The sequence below is a fragment of the Phytophthora infestans genome, genomic scaffold, assembly GCF_000142945.1.
Source record: "Phytophthora infestans T30-4 supercont1.8 genomic scaffold, whole genome shotgun sequence".
Taxonomy (NCBI): domain Eukaryota; phylum Oomycota; class Peronosporomycetes; order Peronosporales; family Peronosporaceae; genus Phytophthora; species Phytophthora infestans.
Genome location: NW_003303751.1, coordinates 808,423 through 827,748, shown reverse-complemented (window position 1 = coordinate 827,748; position 19,326 = coordinate 808,423). Strand labels below are relative to the sequence as shown.

Here is a 19,326-nt window from a genome sequence, read left to right as displayed (position 1 = left end):
GTTGGTCGGTGGGTGTTTGTTCACCACGTCCGCATGCTCCGTCACCAAAGGATACACCGGATCCTTGGTTTTTTTAAGAATATCAGAGCCCAAGCGCGTCTGACGCTGCCTGTTTAGGTCTACCAGGACGTTCTCGTCCAAGACAGAGGAGGCGTTCAGCTCCTCCCGAGTGGTTTCAGGTCTCATGAGCACCATCTCGGCAATCTCTCCAGCCTTGAGGCTGGCCAGGAAAGACTCAGCCGTCATTTCCTCGAGGTTCAGTATCTCTGCAACCTCTGGCAACGGTTCCAAGTGGACACCAGAGATCTTGACGAATAAACCTGTCTCGCCATCGAAGATGTGATAACACTCCTTCACCGACCTTGTCAGAGGAGCCCGGGCCCTGACTCCGAGTCGCTTGAAGCGACGGCGATCTGAACGAAGTTCGGATCCGACTTGAGGCGACGGCGGCGTCGTTGACGACGGAGACCGTGACGGGGAGCTTTGCTGCCCACGACTAGGGATGTCGGCGCTATGACATCCGTGGCACTCGTGGCCTCGTGTGGTATTGTACCCGCCATAATACTTCGGACCAAGATTTGACGGCAATTTACTCGTAGAAGATTATAACTTTCCATATACGATACTTAGATATATAGGTAAATCGCACCCGTAGATTCCGAATTTAAAGTCAGATTGACGAATTCGTACTCCTTCTACCTCATTTTTCTCTTACAAAACGTCGTCTTCAAAGTGCCAAAGTTTGGGGAAAGGGTTCAATTAGGCTTAGCCGATGATTCATCTATTTGCGACCTGTTCATTGGCTCAGACAACAAGCCACATGTCAAACATATGGGTGGTTAGGCTAATGTATCATTTGTGTGGTACAAACGTGCACGTCGGAATGAAACTTTACAAGTGTATCCAAAATCGTCTCAACAAAATTATACAGGTCTGAGCTACGTCTCTTCCTCGTCATTGTCATCCAAACTTGAGATCTCCTCGACGTTGTCCTCCTGGAGGCCCGCGATCTCCTCTGTGTCGACTGCATCTAAGTACTTATCTTCAACTTTCTGCACGTGTCTGTACTTGTTCGTCCAGCTTCTCTTCGGGAGGGCTAGCTTCGCATGTTCCAGCTTGGCCTCAAGCTCGGCAATATTGCGGGCTGGGGCGCTAGCAATACTGTTCTTTAGTTGCCCCCATATCAGCTCAATGGGTTGAAGCTCCGGGTGATATGGGGGCGTGTAAATAATGGTGTGGCCGTACATGATTCCTATCACAGCTGCCATATACAGCGGCAAGGGCTTGTGCGCGCGCACCAGTTCGATAAGTTGGGCCTTCACGGCCGTTGGATCGTATAAAATACCTGTATACAACGCTGGTAAGTATAATGCTGAAGAATTAAATATGTAGTCCTACCTTGATCCTGAAGCCATCGTTGAATATCGGCTTTCTTAGATCTTGTTGTTGGCGCAGGTAATATGTTGCGCTTGTGGTAGGAAGCGCCATCCAAATAGATCTGGCAGCGACCGTACTTTTGACTCAGTGTCTCGCACAGCTTTTGAAACCAACGCTCGAACATCTCTGCGTTGAAATTACCGTGATAGTCACTTTCATTGCTTTTGCGGCTAGCAACCCAACTTGTAAAGGAATCTTCAACAAAATTTCCTCTCAAACTATTTCCTTGGCGATAAATTACGCCTGCAGCAACAATACAAATTCTAAAACATATTTAAATTAACTTACAACTTTAGATCAAGCGCATGCATATTTTATAAAACAATAGATCCATACCTTGCACCTTGTCCGCTGGCTGAGAATCTCTTCGCATCGGGAGGTAGCCACGTCGTTCCTCGGACATGGTTCACGTTGACGTATGATTCATCTAAGTAGACTTACGGGAGAATGGGATTGTTGCTTTTGTTCCTATTCAGTAGTTTGCGCTGCAGATAGGTTGCTCGGTACGCCACATTAGCGGCTGATTCGGCGAGATAGTGGCGCTTCTCGCCTTTGATGTACTTGTAGCCAAGTCGCCTAAGCAACCGGCACATTGAACGATATCCAATACGAATAGACGTCCGAGTCTCTACCTCTTCTGCGACCAGCTTCGGAGTGATAGGTTGGCGCTGATGGTTGCATTCGTTCACGTACGCTCTGATGGCGAGCTCAACATCCCCGTCGTTGAAGCTTCTTGGCCGCCCACGTGATTCCTTGGCATATTAAATTAAAGAGGTCAGTGATATATAACTGAAATAGTGCTGGAGGAGCTCACCTCGGCCGATGAAACGCCCTCCTGCTTCATGTGTGAGGCCCACACGGCTGAAACGTTGCTTGCTGCAACGCCCAAACACTGGGCAACAAGACTGCGCGTTCGTTTGCCGCGCGAATAACCCTCATTTTTCTCTGCGAGGAAGAACTTGTAGGCATGGATAACCATACCAATCTGCTCGTCGCTAAGTTTCCGTCCCTGAGCCATCCTGGAAGTGAAAGGTGACGACTGAGTTGATTTGTAAGGATTCGTTTGTGGGGCTGGGTAGCTTTGTCTGCCACGAACTGACCGAGTTACAGCCAAAACTCTAGTGGTGTTACAATTCTTGGTCCGAAGTATTATGGCGGGTACAATACTATGGTACCCACACAGGAAGCGTGTTCGACGCCTTCCTCTTCAGTTAAGGTCTGGGCGACCGCGTGTGGCACTTTGTTACCCACACAAGAAGCGTATCCGACGTCTTCCTCTTCAGTTAAGGTCTGGGAGACCGTGAGTGGAACTCTGTTACCCACTCTGAACACGCTGTTCTCAGTGTTCGTGACAGCTGCAACTGTTTGCGGAACTAAGTTACCCGCTTGTGGACCTAGGTTACCCACTTGGTCAGCGCCTCTTCTGGGCGCTGCCACCATCAAAACATCCTCGGAGTCGTCATATACGTCGACGTCTCCCAAGCATCTGCCGGATGATTTGGTACCCTGGCAACCCTTGCGGGCGCCCCGGGTCCTGACAGAGGTGGTAACATGACTCATCAATGCTCTGTCGGACTGCGCAGGGCGGCTGGCAACGATTGCCTTATCTCGCCAGTTCGTTTGGCGATGAGTTGAACAGGCTTCGGTTTATTCTAGGGTCCTTTTGGACGGCGCTGCTTCCGATTTAATTTGGGAAATAGTGATCAGGACTTCGTTGAAGTATGCTGCCTGCGTTGTGATCTCGCTGCCGCCATGATGGGTTGTCAGAACAATAAGGGCTTTACTTGCGTTTTAGGGGTTGCTAAGCCCGACACCACCTCGGAGACTATGTCTGCAGTCTCTCCTTCCATTTTGGCTGGGTTTCTCCTGGAGGGGTAGCCATGACCAGACGCGGCCTTAGATTCGACAGGTCTACAGACGACTGTGCACTTCTCTGAATTGGTTTTCAGAGTTAAGGGGGATTCGGGTGGCGTTTCAATTTCCGTAATATTATAGGCTATCCGAGTAGGCGTTAATACAGATAAAGTGTGAGGATGCACAGTGATGGACTTGGAAATTTATACCCGAATTTAGTTCATTAGCTATACAAAGGTTACATGTACCGTCGCCCTCGTGGTTAAGTACGCATATTGTAATATTAAATGTTGCACGAATAATTCAATACCAGTTTGAATGGCAGGCAATAATGTTTCTAATGTGCAAGGCCGTGAAAATACGATGAGTGAAGCAGATAACCCAGTAGGTACTGTATCCATAATATATACGGATACCGTCTGGGAATTATCAGCCTGTAAGCCGTAGCCGATTCTTCATTGTCGGCTGCTCACAGCGAATCTGACAAAAACAGAGATGCCAGCAACTAGTGGTAGGAATGATGGATACACGTACTCGCACTATTGCTTCTTGATCAGAGCGTAGCAACTGACAATTGCCAGTGACAAAGTCACGGTTGATGTATGATATTATCCGTTCACAGGCTTTCCATGAGCGGTGGAAACGCTCTGTCAGGCCTACGATTTTGAGAGATAGGAAGAGGAGAACCTTCACTTCTGGTTCCGTGGGGTGGAGATTGCCATGAAGGTGGGTATCATCTCGGACGAGCTACTTCGGGTGGCGTTTGCCCTGTCGAACCTTGGTGGACGTGCCAAGCACTGGACATCCACCAGGGAGACGACATCTCCTGGATGTTATGCATTCTGATCTCAGCTGTGTGAACAGCTTCGAGCCGCGTTCCTACCGTCAAACAACGAATTCCGCCAGCGCTCACGCTTTCTCGCGTGTAAGCAAGGTAAACGTGAGCTGCAGGCGTACGTGTAAGAGATGCGCACGTTGGTGGATTCTCTGGCAGGTATCCTCTGCCTGAAGACATCAAGACAACAGTCTTCATGAACAGCCTGAAGGTGAGTCCTGCTCGCACCCAGCTATTTCGGGTGCTAGCGACAGCTATGGAGGAGGAGGTTCGAATCGCCCTTCAAGAAGGGTACAACCACAAGCAGGCTGGTACTTCTCGGGGAGAGGAACATCGCCACGATAAGGATGGCGTTCCTCGTGAGGCGGGCATCGCAGCAATGACGCTATTGCTCCTGCTGCTACGCAGCCCGTTGATACTAGTGTGCACAGCGAGCCCGGGACCAAGGCCTTAAGCTCAGCCGAGAGCTTCGTTCGCTGCTACGGATGCGGCGGACATGTACACTACCAGCGGGTATGTCCTCGCCAGTCCTCGGGAAGAAGCCAGCCCGTGAGCCCAAGGTCCGATGGCGTAGGCCATGGACCGGTGGTTGAAGACTCCCCGGCCACCTGTAGATGCGGTATTCTCTATTGAAGAGCGCGAAGCCTTTGTGATGGGTGCGCAGGCTGTGCACACCAAGTGGCTTAGCCCAAAAAGACGTGGTACTCTCAAACCAGTGAAGGGCACTGATGGGCTGCTGGTAGTACACTCGGTGTACGGGTGTACGGTACCCTTCGAACGTTTGATGAGTTCTGGGGCGCTGATACGTCGCCGGAACGTCGCTTGGCGTAGCGACATCCGACTGCACTCTTTGGCAGACTGCCGGTCGTGGGTTGATCTTAGGGGACTGCTCTTTGGTACGGTGAAGGAAGTATCAACGGTCCTTAACGGACCTGAACATTGGGGCTCAATGAACTCACGCACCGCGGTGTCGCTCGCAGTTCTCGCCATAAACAACATGGCTGTGCCGAACATAAGGCACAGCCCGGACTTTCGTGTGGCAAGGCTTGGAAGGACCTGCCCGTCCAAGCATATGACGGAGCATTGCTGAGTCATGTTCCCACCTCCGTCATGACTTGGGCGTCTAATACAGACCGCCCGGACGCAGAAGCGTCACGGAGCTGTCAGCGCCGACAGCGTTTCGTACAACAAGAACATGTTCCGCTGTAACGCCACTGGTATGAATCTTTTGCCCGGCGTGTGACCTGCTACACCTGCAGCGTCCAACGCCGAAGTTCCTCGCGCTGTACGGGCTTCGACAGTGGTGGTGCCGAAGGGTATTCACCAGGTGAGAAACATAGGTCCACATTGCGGATAACAAGTTCCGCAAGCATCGAAACTGCTTAAGGAGACCGACATTCGGTGCTCCGAGCGTGGGTAGCAGAGTTCCACGCAAGGTCACTCAGACCATAACTGATAAGGAAGTCGCTGTATGCGCTTCCGGTGTGGGTAACATAGCTCCACACATCAAGGCGGGTAGCACAGCGCTGCAACCAAGGTGGATATCATAGTTCCATACAACGAAGGCGGGTAACGCCAGTTCCGCAACCAATGTGGGTAACAGAGTTCCACAACCAAGGCGGGTAACATAGTATCATACACAGAGTCATTGGCGCTAGACGCGAGGCTGTCTTGGCCTCGCCAGACATGAGCAGCTCGCTCGACGTTGAGTCACACAGACTTAAACTGCTGACGCAAAGGCTGGATGTCTTTGGTTGGCACGGCTGACGCAGGCGTTCATACCAGCGCAGTGAACGAGGCGGAGAGCCGTCGTGCTTGCCAGTGGCTATCACGAGCCGCGAGAGACTCTATAGTCTCAAGGTTAAGTGGGGATGGGGTCGGGAATATCTTTCCTCCCTTGCTTTGCATGAGCGAAGTAGCCGTCGTGCTTCCAGTGGCTATCACAAGCCACGAGAGACTCAATAATCCCAAGTTTAAGTGAGAGAGAGGCTCAGAAATACATTTCGTCCCTGGTCTTGAGGTAACACCAAGCTTCTTACGGAAACAGGCGTCGATTTACATCGACCGCAGGCTAGAGGCATACAGACGGGCTAGAGCTGCGATAGCTCGAGCCAAACAAGCCAGCGTAGCGACGGAATCCACTGGCGCTAGTTGCCTCGGAATCGCTGAGCGAATTAGCAGTGTTGTGTTGCAATCAACCACACACGAGGCAAAGCATGGACGTGGTGCAATCACCGCGTAGATCCCTTGGTCATGAATGTCGAGCAGGGTGAACGAAAAGTCTCACCCGCTGACAAAGCGGTTGTAGTACGTAATATACGCAACGCGGCGGGTAGAATGGACCGTGGACCCTATAACCCAAGTGTGGTGCATGAGTGCACACACAACTGACGAGGTGGTGGTCGAGGCAACGCACGCAGTCGTAACTGGTGCCGCGCCGAGCATCACACCGTGGTGATGGCTGCTTGCCTCACCATGGTTCGGTACCGCATGGGTACTCGGTGTCAATGCCAGACACCAACGCCGCAGTGACATGGTGGTGAGATACACCCCACCACGGTCGAGTACCATCAAGGTACATGGTGTCTATGACAGACACTGGCATGGGTGCAAATGGTCTGCGCCATACCACGACCCGATGTTGTTTTGAGCGTATGCGCTGTGAGTCAGCGCACGTACCGTGCATCGGCACAGGCTGCTGTGGAGCGGCCTGTCGGGAGTTCCGCGTAATGAACTCGTCGTGCATGACAAACATGACGGTGCACTTCTGGTATCTGTGGTACTTGTCGTACACAGCGTTTCTCGTGTACGGGCCCATGGACATGTACACTGTGCTTGCACATGCATCGTGCATGATGCGAGCACTGGCCATGAATCAGTTCAGGCGACAGCACCGCAGAAGCTGTTGCCGCCAAACATGGCAACCTTGTGGTGGGCGTGTCGCACCAAAGGTTAGTAGCGGAAGGTACATGGTGTCGATGGGAGACACCTGCATCTCGACTGAGTACCATCACGGTACACGGTGTCGATGAAGGACACCTACGCGCCGTTGGAATGACGGCCAAGACACGAAGAGAGCGAGGCAAAAGCTCCGCCCGCAAGGATCCATCCTTGCGGGAGACAAAGGAATGGCCCCAGGTGAGCTGAGAGCTCCCCCTAGTGCTGGTGCAGGTGTTGCCCTTCTCGGGGTCGTCCCTCGCGACGAGACACCATGCTCCGGCCGCGTTCGCGAGGACTGTCGTGCCCTCTGGTGCGAGCAGTGGGCGAATGTCACACGTTTGGATGCCATTGCATCCTGTGCCAAAGCACCGTACGCGGGCCAGCGCAGGAGCTAAGGCAGCTCTGAGCGTAGTCTTTGCGGCCAACACAGTTGTGAGCATAGGGATGCAAATCCCAGTGAGCTTAAGGAAGAAAAGGCACTGTGGGTGTGAATGACAGCCGAGCCAGTCTCGTGGCTACTCAGTGTGAGAATTCACCTTTGGGTGTTTTAATTCTCTCACTTCTGATTGGAGAATCAGTTGTGATTGGAGAATCAGGCGATTCTCAGTAAAGTGGGGAAGTATGTAACGGGTACAGTCCAGTGTGTCCCAGGCTAAAAAAAGAGTCTTGTGGACACCTGGCACACGGTACCAGGTGCTCTAGGAGCCAGTCAGAGCATGACTACATAGCTCCACTATAGGTAAGCTCCAGTTTGTAAAGAGCCCAAGCTTAGCTTACTTACAAATTCATCCATCTTACATCTACTCTTCTAAGTAGCAAACCGTTCCCTTTGAGGCCGGGAACACGTGAGCTAACGTTCACTCAGGTAGTATATGCCCTTAACCACTTCCTCTGTGCAAGATGCGGCGTGACCCCGTCACACACCAGATCGTGCTTCGCTACACCTCTGTAGCGAAATTTTCCGTCCCTGGATATTTTGCCTTCAGCACACGGGGAATGCTATCAGTAGCCGGCATGAAGAGACTATACGGAGACAGGGCTGTTGCGCCGGCTATAGGATCTTCTGAAAACAATTGTGGACTTTAGCGACGCGAAGAGTGGAGACTGTTGCTGAATAGCCGCACCTTTCACTTCTTCTCCATGTCATGCATGTTATTTTTTTTAGTTGTGTGAATACTCTGGCATGGCTGCATGACTTAGGCCATGACAACAAGTAGCTTGGCCATACCATATAATGGTGACTCACGCTTCCGATGCAGCGATTGTGGTGCCATTCTTAAGCCGAACTGTGAATATGATTGCCCATGTTTGTACATGACACAAACATGTGCAGCATAAATTACGCAGTCACCGTATCTCAGACGTTTCACAAACCCAACCCTTTTAGAAAACAGGGGATGAAGTAGTTTATTTTTTTTCGAAATTAAAGAAAATTCATTTCTAATAGATTAGTATTCATCTTTCTAAGATAGATATTTTAATTGGCAAAAGTTAGTTACCGCATTTGCCGCAGCCACTACTGTTTACAGGGTGGAGATGCTCCAAGTGCAGCGGTGGCCACACGAACAAGCAGTGGCAGTAGTTTTACGAGTAACGCGGAAGCTAATAGTGCATCGAGTGCTGATGCACCTGCATCTTAACGGGAAGGCGGATCGTTGACGGTGGTCGCAAACGCTAATCGGTGTTTCGTTAGGGAAAAGTGTACTAGCGAATAATGACCTCAAGCGAGTATTCCATGTACTGGAAGAGTCGGGAGCGCACATGTGGTGCTAAACGGGTGTGAAATTGTCTTCAACTCTAATGGATGCTGTGACGGTGAAGATGGGGAGTTTATGACCTGCTTCAGTATGCGTTTATTTCCATGGAGAACGCCACATCGAAGAGATCATGTGGCTTCAGAACCTTTCACGTGGCGAGCTTCGCATTGTCATGAGCACGAAGTAAGATACCATCGTGTGCTGTCCTCACGAGTGAACTTCATACCAACATGGTACAAAGAATGCTGAGATGTCAAATACTTTTGAATTATTAGCAAGCTATCTACATTCATGAAGCTGTGTGGAGAACTGTTTAATGATCCCTGCTTGTAGAATAGGTCAAAAACTACGTGAATACTTAACAATCGATTAAGACCCTCCATTTGTATTTCTCCTCGAGTGGATTATCGCCAGATCTACGCGTACTTTGACGGTTTGGCCTTCTCGATGGTGTACGTAGTAGTTGTTTGAGTACATCGTGTGGAGGCCACTGTATTTTGTCCAGAGACCAAGTTTCTCTAGTTTCGTTCTAAGAGTGCTGGGGATGAACCCTTCGCGTTTCCACCTCGCAAACCTCGGGAACGTTTTACGAGAGTTCAACATTTGCGCGAGCTTCGAATCCGCGAAAAGGTTCGCCCCTACTTTTCTCTCTTCAGCGTTTCCAAATTCGTCTTCTTCACTGCCTTCTTCCGCTTCGCTGTGGCTCCGCAGAAAACGCTTTTGAGTATCGTGAGTGAGCAGAACTGGCGATTCCAGGGTAGAGATGGCAGCTTGGTTTCCGGTCGTGGTTGCAGATATGGTACTTCCGTTACCGAGGAGGGTAACAATCAGAAGGAGAAACGTCTTGCGCATGGTGCTTGAGTAATGAGAGACTTTAGTGGAGGAGGGTGAGTTAAAAAATAAGAGCACGGAGAAGTACACCACCACATTAACTACTGTAAGCCTTCAACTGTCAATTATAGCGTTAGTACTATAAAACATAGTCTCCATTGGATCACTCCAAGGAGCAAGTCACGCGGATTATGCCCAACTTTGTAGATTACGAACGCGTCATTGTCAGTTTAAAGTCAGTAGGGCGTACACTGTATACAATGTACAGTACTTGTTTAGAAGCTGACGAGGTCCAGCTGTTTTTTTTATGCGTCGGGTAGTTCTTGAGTAAGCCTACGAATTAGGTAGCACATGTTATATGAAACTGCGACATAAACTAGAGCTTCCGTCAAGTAACGGCAGGCATAATTGAATAGCATCCGTTGTTATTCTGAAAAGAAATTTTTAGCGGACAATATAGTATCGGTACAATACCGTAACTTCGATTTTTTGTTAACTAACGAGACACTTGTTGAGCTGAGCTTTCCAATACCTGCTCGTTCGCAGCTAAATTGCCGTCAACGACTAGCCTATGCAAGAGATACGTAGCCACGGTGTAGCACATTCTCGGAAGGCCAATACTTCAGCAGGTACGAGATGTTCTGCGAACTCAGCCCGAAGCACGTGGTTTAACGGGATATTTTCCGATCTACAAATTACGTGGTCGGCCAGCTGTGCCTATTAATAAGAGAATGATCAACAAAACAGGTTTGTTTTGTAAATATCAACTTAAGATGCCAGATTGAAAATAACCAATACACAAATGGTTTAAAAATTTAGATACATGTATTTGTGTGCCCATCGTCCTAAAAATTCGCCCTTCGTGTAGGATAATATTCTCGGTCGATTTGCCGATCGTGCCCAAGCATGTGCATTGCTATTCCTCAGTTTACTTTCTCCGCTGCAACACCCACTTCCAGCAACAAAAATATGCGCCTACCTTTTGTTCTCGTGGTTTCTGCTGCAGCTGCCCTCCTTGGAAACGGAATCGCGATATCTGCCGCTGTGACCGACAATCAAGCTGGCGTCTTGCACATAGGATCACCACAGCTTTTTCAACCGCTTGATGGAGATACTCAGAATCGCCTCTTACGAACGTCAAGATCGTCGCCGATGTCGAGGACTTCGAAGACAGTGAGAGGCATGAGGAAGGCGGTAGGTGGAGCTGGGCACGGCGAGGAAGAAGACGAAAGCGATGAAGAGGGAGACGATGACGACGACGGCAAGAAAGACAATTTTGACTTGTGTTAGCTGTGAAAGTCGCGCAGAAGAAGAGTTCAATAAACAAACGATTGAGTTATTTGGCATTATGGAACTTCCTACTTCTGTAATTAAAACCAGGAGAGTTGTGGTTTTGCCTTAGTATCGCAATCGTTTTACTGGTAGTGATTTGGTACGAAGTCCTGCAGAGATTAATTCGGGTCGGAGTGTAGTAAACACTCTCATGCTTTACAAAAATCAAGTTTATTTGAGACGGCGCCAAACCTACAAACTCATAAGTACCGTTACATTAATCCGCTGGGGCTGTCCATCCCTCATACTTCGGAATTCCCCAGTATATCCTCTCGGATATTTAACTTCGAATACCGGTACGCAAAAGACGCTTAGCTTTTGCGATTTGTACTAAAGCCTGTTTTCCAGGTAAATATTATCTGAAATAGCTATCTTTAGCGAAAGCACTTTTTTTAAGCTAGTAAGCGTAACCTGGGATAACATTCGTACAACACTCAACAGAGACAGGTCGGCAGTACACTTTCCAGTGTACTACATGTATACATGTAATAGATACAAGCACAGTATGCTAGTAACAGTGTCACAGTAGCTGAATGCGATAGTTGATCACAAGCACCTGATCTTCATTCGGTCACGGTAGCTGTGCACGATGCAGATATTTTCTGATCTGTTGAAATATTTATAAAGAACATTTCACGCAGATCCAACAGCGATTCCTGACGATAGGTCTGCTGTTGTCTCTCGCTTCTTCAAAAGATCCACAACCTCCAATATCGTCTTGCGGTAGGCTTCTTGCTCCAGTAAAATCCCACTGACATGACCCGTTTTGATAGTTCTAATGTGAGCTGGTCTCCACTGCTCACGCATACGCTGAAAAATATTAAAAAAAAATAACCGAGCCGTAAGAACTTCTAAATGCAAGAATGCGCGTGAAAATGGATGCACACTACCTGCCACTGCGGTTCAGTGAAGCCGATATATTCGTCTTCAGTTCCATACACGAACACAACAGCATCGGATTTTCGTGGAGGTAAGAAATTGTCAATATCGGTGATCGAGAGGAAGAGTCTCATGCGCTTCTTGGCTTCTTGGACCGGATCCAGCTCCAATTCAGAGCATTCAGCTCGTTCTTTTTCGTCGTCAACTGCAGCACCGAGCAGCTTTTCGTAAGATTCAGCAGCTGCATGACCGGTCAGCATTTTATCAAGCATTTGAAGTTCGTGCTGCTTGTATAGCGATCGCCAGTTGCAAGATCCAGACAGCAATCCATCTGCGAACACAGGCACAGCGGAGGGTGGCGCCAACCAGGCCGTAGCTCCCACATCTCCAGGAAACACTGATGCGACCATAGCAGCATGTAGTCCACCCATGCTACTGCCTGCAACTACTAATTGCGAGTACCCGTGGCAATCTCGAAAGTGTTCCAGCAACGACTTGGCCTCCTCGATGGTTGCTTGACCTAGGATGGGCAAGTCGCTTACCCTGTGAAACACCAGACCCATTAAAAAATTACTCAGTACCTTAGACGACACAAAAAAACGGGCAGAGCGTACCTGCGTAGCTTGGATCCCTTCTGTTTCGATGGTTTGCGCTTCCCGTAAAAAGGTCCTTCCAGAATCTGCAGCAAGTGTCCAATAATTAGTACTTCAATGATAATAAACCTTGTTAATTCAACGTACCAAAGTGGCTACTCCCCTTTTGGCTAGTGGGATAGCAATGGACGCTCTCCGATGTAGAAATCCGTGCTCCCCCGTCCCCGGTAGAAGCACTACGTCACTCCACATGGTTATTCACCACTGTTCTTTCGATAAAATTTAGAAATCCACTTACCCACAAGAGGTCGGTCCTGTCTCCCTTGTGGAATACGCTGATCTTCTCGTTCCCACTCCAGCGGCGTCACTAGTTCACAAAAAGCGTCCTGACTCTCTGCGGGTAGCAACTGTTGCGCATTGTCCAATGAGCTGCTGAATTTGCCCTCTCGCAACGCCACTTTAGCCACCGACAGCTTCCTGACGCTGCTCCAATTCGGTTCTCCGTCTCTTAGTGACACAACGTCACTCATGCGTCGACTCTGTAGTAGTTCTCGGATTCGTTTTGGGGTGTTGAGATCTCCCCACCCATCCGAGAAAAACCCATTCGGGAACAGCACTGGGTTCTGCGTCACTGCAGCCGCAGCGCGGTCTAAATATCGATGATGTGAGGCCGTCACGCCGTCTAACAGCCGACTGGGAGATCGCAGTAGAGCAGCCAGGAGACCCCACGGATGCAGTTCGAGAATCCCGGGGCTCTGAAACCGCAGAAGCCACCGCAACCGATTCCAGTACGACCCTTTGGGAGCATGCATGTGTATGAGTAGTAAGCACGCTTCAGTTAGCGCCGTGAACACGATGCAGGGACAGGGGAGCTGGTTAAATGGCCGTACTTCTCAATTCTGGTCCGCGTATCTGTACTACAGCTTGAGAATGTTTGGTGGGATTGGCAGATAATTGAGCTCACAAGGTTCGGTTTTGGCCAATCACAGCGTACGCTTCCTTTACAAAAATGTCATTATATACTGTAGAAAGTAGGATAAGGTCATTTTATGCTGTCGAAAGGAGGATAAGGACAGGATAAGTACTGATGGGTACAAAAAAAAAAATGTTGTTCTTCGTTGTTGAAGGCGGTAAAGATTTGAGCTCCATAGCAAGCATGACCACCACCGCGTCTCTCAAGTCTCGGGTCGCTGCTGCTAGTGATGAAGACGCCGACACGACCAAGATCAACTGCATCGACGTCCATCGTCTCACCGCTCTCCTTTCCGAGTACCGTATAAGCCACACGCAACTCGTCCAGCTTTTAGTGGAAAAGGGGGCAGATATCAATAAATCCGACCCAGAAGGAGACACTCCACTGATCATCGCAGCTACTGAGGGCCATGTGGAGATTGTCCAAAGCCTATTTGAAAATAAGGACGACGTTGAGCAAAAGGGTAAAGATGGGAACACCGCGTTGATCTGTGCAGCCAAAAGTGGGCAACTTAAAGTCGTGCAGATGCTACTACAGCACGGGGCAGACATTAACCGAACCAACCAATTTGGGTCTACTGCTCTTTTGTGGGCTGCAGAATGTGGCTACGTTAAAGTAGTTGAGCTTCTAGTGGAACAGGGGGCTACTGTAGACTTGGCCACCAACGACGGGTACACGCCACTTCTGTATGCTGCTTTACGTGGTCAAGTGGATGTTGTGAGGCTCTTACTGGACCAAGGAGCCGATATCCATGCCACAAATGATACTGGCGGTACTGCGCTTACGTGGGCTGCTACAAACGGACATTTGGACGTAGTTAAGCTTCTATTGGAGGAGGGAGCTGTCGTAGATGTAGCTGCAGAGGAGGGATTGACACCTTTAATGCAGGCTGCTGGGTATGGCTATGACGAAGTTGTTGGCGTCTTGCTAGATGGTGGGTCCGACATCAAGAAGAAAACCCCAACTGACTACATACACAGCGCTCATGTATGCCTCTATCAAAGGCAATGTAGATGCTGTCCGACAGTTGTTAAGGAGAGGAGCTGACGTCAACATGGCGGCGCATCTAGGATCCACGCCTTTGATTCTGGCTGCAGAGAGAGGATACACTGAGACAGTGGGTCTGCTGTTGATAAACGGAGCTGAGGTCGATTTTAAAAGCTGCAAAGGTGCTACGGCACTGATATACGCTGCTGAACACGGCCATGTGGAGGTGGCACGTCTTCTCCTAAAGAGAGGAGCTATGATTAATGCAGCAGATAGCGAGGGATCAACACCGCTCATTGCTGCAGTATCATCCGGTCACGTCGAGACAGCGCGTCTGCTGATAGAGAAGGGAGCCAGCGTTGACAAGACCGATAACGACGGGTACACTGCTCTCAACTACGCTGCACTAAACGACCATATCGAATGTGTGCGTCTTGTATTAGAAAACGGAGCGGACATTGACCACTTGACCCCTGACGGCAGCATGCCTCTTGCCGCGAGCTGTTCTCTAGGCTATGTGGACATTGCTCGTCTATTGCTCGACAATGGAGCAGTCGTTGACAATCTACAAGAAAAAAGAATTTCTGCTCTCGAAGCTGCTGCTGGCAGCGGTCTTGTAGAGCTTGTACGTCTCCTATTGAAGAAAGGGGCTGACGTGTCAAGAACGTTTTGTTTTTTGGCGGATTGACAATTCTCAGCACGGCTGCACCCCGAAGTTATCGAGGTTCTGATTGAGTATGGAGCTGCCGTTGACGCCACGTTGGACGATGGGTCGTCTGCCGTCATGATGGCAGCGCTCTTCGGAAAGACAGAAACGATCCGTGTTTTACTGAAACACGGCGCGAATGTAGACTTGGCAGACTCGTCCGGTAAAACGCCGTTGATGCTGGCAGTCCAGTGTCAGTATGTGGAGGTGGTGGAGTTGCTGTTAAGCGCTGGTGCAGCTGTAGACGCCAAGACTCATAGCGGGGAGACTGCGCTGCGCTTAGTCGGTTATGCAGATAGCGTCAAGTGTGCTCGCTTGCTGTTAGATTGCGGCGCGGACGTCAACTTGGCTGGCAGAAACAATTGCTCGGCCTTGCAAAGCGCAGTATTTAAAGGTCATCTGGAGCTAGTGCGGCTTTTATTGGCTAGAGGTGGGACGAGCAACACTGCAGACAGCGACGGAGATTTCGTGCTCCATGAAGCTGTTCTGCACGGACGTCTCGAGATAGCACGGTTGCTGCTGGAGCATAGAGCTGATGTGAACGCAGTCAATGTGATGGGGTGGTCGCCACTGACGGTGGCTTCTCAGCGTGGCTATGGGGGTATTGTCACTCTCTTTGTTGAGGAAAGTGCTACTGTAGATGCACGAACAAGTGAACAGCGGACAGCTCTGATGTACGCTGCCGAAGAAGGGCATTTGGAGATCGTCCGGCTGCTTTTGGAGCATCATGCGGACGTGAACGTAGTGGATGTGGACATCCAAACACCGTTGATGAAAGCTGCTTACAGAGGACACGACGAGATCGTTCGGCTGCTACTGGACAGCAATGCAGACGCCGAGATTGTCAGCAGCTCGGGGCGAACAGCAGCTGAATTGGCTCGTATCAATTGCAGGTACGAGGTCTGGCGAATTTTGCGCTCATACAAGTGAAGCGAGCGGGATATCAAACACTGTTGCCACGAGGCTAACGAAACCGGATTGGTTCATCCCGAGTCGCGAGGTGCGGAAGGATCAGGAACCTTTTTCTGCAGGATCGTTCGGGAAAGTGTACCGAGGCTGGTGGTTGAGTACTCGCGTCGTCGTCAAGACGGTCACTGTAGCCACTGAACAAGAAACTCGCACCTTCCATCGAGAAGCGCGTATCTGGCAAAAAGCCAGACACCCGAACATCGTGCCATTCTTCGGAGCTTGTGACGAAGGCGCGACGTATTTCTTCGTGTGTGAAGAGGCCAAGAATGGCAAATTACTCGACTATCTGTACCACGCAAGACAAGAGGGACGATCTCTGGTCTGGCGGAAGTTGTTGGACGCTGCTCTCGGTCTGCACTTCTTGCATGAACGACACATTGTGCATACAGATCTCAAGTGTAACCAGATCTTAGTGAGCAGGGACGGTGTGGCTATGCTGACGGATTTCGGACTGAGCTTCTTGACGACCGAGCAGAGCGAAGATGAGAAAACGGTTGGCGCGATTCGATGGAAAGCGCCCGAGGTGATCCGCAAGGACAGCCCTGTGGCTCCTAATGTGGTTTCGGACGTGTATTCATTCGGTATGTGCATTGTGGAGGCGGTGACGGGCGACGTGCCGTGGGGTCAGCACGTACCAGACCCAGTCGTGAAGTTTCATGTGACCCGCAGGAAGTTCTTGCTTCGTCCAAAGGCGTTTAGTAATGACGCTGAGTGGGAATTGGTGGAGAAGATGTGTGCTTTTGAACCGTCTGAGCGTATGAAGCTGTCAGATGCGATTGAGAAGATTCGAGAGTTTGCAGAAGAGGAGCGATTTCAAGAGAGATTGCGACAGATGCAGCAGGAAGGACCAGAAGACTTTGACTTTAACGTACGAGAGCGTCCTGGAGGCTCAAAGATTCCGACGATGGGGAGCGTTCGACCTTTGTCACAGGTGAAATCGCTCGGCAATTCCACTCGAGTGAAGAGAGAAGTGGGGAATTTCATGGCAGCGGCTTGAATTCTTAAACGATGCCGGCTGATGCGAGTCACGAATAAAAGGTGGGGCGCGCTAGGTGGTGTAGTTAGTAATATTGCAGTACATTCATTGTACGGGGACCATATTTGTTTTTCTGTTTTGACTTGAACCGGCCCCAAAGCTTCGAGCTCTCCAAGTGAAAATGGTTTCTAAATGGCAGTTTCTTGTTATGAATTCTTACCTTCGTTGTCTCGTTTAAGCGGCTTGCGCTAAGCTAGCGTTGTAGACACCGTCGTACGCGTTCTCGGTACCGAAAAAGTGTTGCGCATACTCAATTGGCACCTCCAAATTGAAGGCGGGCATTTCATTCATGCATGACCGGTCCAAACGCTTGAGGTTACCATTATTGCTGACATAGGATACCAGTAGTTCCATGCCACAGTTTCGAATGACCCCACTCTTATCCTTAAACGGGGTGAACATTAGAGTACCGTGGGTAGCGTAATCGAATGTGACGAGCTCTTTGTTCGAGCCGGCAAGAGAATCGACCAGATACTCTGCGTATTTGTTAGGCGTCACCGGATCGAGTTTCCCACTCATGAGCAGCCACTGGCCTTAGTGGGTACTGAAGCGCTCTTGTTCCAGTACTGGTCACGCTGGTAAATGATTCCTTCGCCTTCGTAGTTGCTGACGTTTAACCCGTCGCATGCTGGAGACTTCTCTTTCGAGAAAGCGCAATACAGCGAATTGTATTGATATACTCCATCCGCCATACTTGCATGGGAAAATCGCGAATCCATTTCGGAGCTGGTAGGAGCTGGCGTCTCCCACATTTCCGAGAAGATGATGAGATAGTACAGCAATGTCGATTGGAGGGCATCGTCCTGGCTTGTACCCAATTCGAAGGTGTTTACAGCGGTGAGCAGTTGGGTCAGGGTGTCCACATCGTTGGCATCGCAGCGGTTAAGTCTGTAGATCAGCGGTGGAACAAGCACTCGCGCTGTTGAATCCTTCACGAGTAGACCTAGAGTCGATCGTAGCTCAAGTGATGGTGGAGCGTCACCCAACATGCTCATTAAGGAAGCACACGTTGAGTTGGGGTCGTTATTCATTCGTGTTACAATATGCTGAAGTGTTTCAGAGAGATTCGTTGACTTGAAATGCGTATTGCATGTGGTGTCTAGCGCACATAGTTCCATGAAGTGATCGCCCACTTTGCCAAAGTCAGCGTCGGACATGGAGAAGTACTGGAATTCGTTACCCGAGGCTCCTGAAGTGGTAGCAATGCCATCTAGAACGTATCCAACCACACTTGGCGGGCTTAAGTGCATCAAACGCTCAACCAGCACCGTTCCGTAGCTCACCCCATAAATAATGGAGCTCGCACCGTTCGTAAACCTGGCGATAAATGTGGAAATATCTGTAGCAGCGCTCGTCGTGGAAAACGAGGCGAGATCCCCATACTTCATACGAATATCCTTCGCACACGTCGGAACTTCAGATGTGTCAGTTTGACGGCCCAGCGTCGAACCTGTCGTTGTGATTTGTGCAGCAACGCAGTCGAACAGCGTACTACGTCCGGTTCCGCGGTGGTCCATCGTGTACACGTTGACCGTTCCCCCTAATTGCCCGTGGAGCTCCACCATGCTAGCCTCCACTAAAAAGTACACCGATAATATAGTAAATTGAGCAAGTTAGGGCATCACCAAACAGAATTACAGGCTACGTACTTGCAGTTGAGGAGTAACCAGGGCCACCTTGAAGCAGCCATACATTGCGGGCCGTCTCGTCATCTCCAGACGTAGCTGGAATCCGTTTCACGAAAATGTCAACTGTAGCCTCTGCAAATTCGGATACCTCACAGACACCCGGATAGCACAGTGGAGCCGTATAGATAGCACACTGAGCATCTTCACTTTGGTCACTGGAATCACCTTCGCCCGAAAACGTGAACTCATAGCAAGAGTACCACCCGTTGAGCGGGTGACTGGTAGAAGATTTCTTCGATATTGCCGAGGAATGCCCGAAAAGGAGGATCGTGGCCATTCCCAGCACGCGATAAAGTCGCATGGTTGTGAGGCAGGTCGCTTGGATGTTGTTGAGGGCTGATAAATTGGGAAATGGTTCTGACAGCATGTTTGTCCCGTCGATAGCTCGTGGCTACTTGTTCACGTAGTTTTACTACTACTACAACTAGTATATATGCAGTGCGCTACACATCGTAACTCTGAGCTGGGTCGAGGGCGCAATTACTGTACACGTTTTTCTGCATGAATTC

General features: G+C 49.9%; 4 protein-coding genes across 4 annotated transcripts; 1 reads left to right on the top strand and 3 right to left on the bottom strand.

The window, feature by feature from the left end:
* Window positions 1-9,192: 9,192 nt before the first annotated feature.
* PITG_06290 (secreted RxLR effector peptide protein, putative) lies at window positions 9,193-9,675 on the bottom strand (the record flags this gene model as incomplete). The annotated part of the gene is made up of 1 exon (XM_002998398.1): window positions 9,193-9,675. One exon carries the CDS (start codon window positions 9,673-9,675, stop codon window positions 9,193-9,195), a length of 483 nt encoding a protein of 160 aa, XP_002998444.1.
* Window positions 9,676-11,619: 1,944 nt separating this feature from the next.
* On the bottom strand, window positions 11,620-13,373 carry PITG_06289 (uncharacterized protein; the record flags this gene model as incomplete). The annotated part of the gene is made up of 5 exons (XM_002998397.1): window positions 11,620-11,796; window positions 11,877-12,408; window positions 12,480-12,544; window positions 12,606-12,694; window positions 12,757-13,373. 5 exons carry the CDS (start codon window positions 13,268-13,270, stop codon window positions 11,620-11,622), a joined length of 1,377 nt encoding a protein of 458 aa, XP_002998443.1.
* Window positions 13,374-14,362: 989 nt separating this feature from the next.
* On the top strand, window positions 14,363-17,099 carry PITG_06288 (protein kinase; the record flags this gene model as incomplete). Its single annotated transcript, XM_002998396.1, has 3 exons — window positions 14,363-15,089; window positions 15,135-16,017; window positions 16,088-17,099. The coding sequence occupies 3 exons, from the start codon at window positions 14,363-14,365 to the stop codon at window positions 17,088-17,090; spliced, it is 2,613 nt and encodes an 870-aa protein (XP_002998442.1).
* A 1,086-nt stretch (window positions 17,100-18,185) lies between these two features.
* PITG_06287 (uncharacterized protein) lies at window positions 18,186-18,694 on the bottom strand (the record flags this gene model as incomplete). Its single annotated transcript, XM_002998395.1, has 2 exons — window positions 18,186-18,228; window positions 18,285-18,694. The coding sequence occupies 2 exons, from the start codon at window positions 18,692-18,694 to the stop codon at window positions 18,186-18,188; spliced, it is 453 nt and encodes a 150-aa protein (XP_002998441.1).
* Window positions 18,695-19,326: the final 632 nt, after the last annotated feature.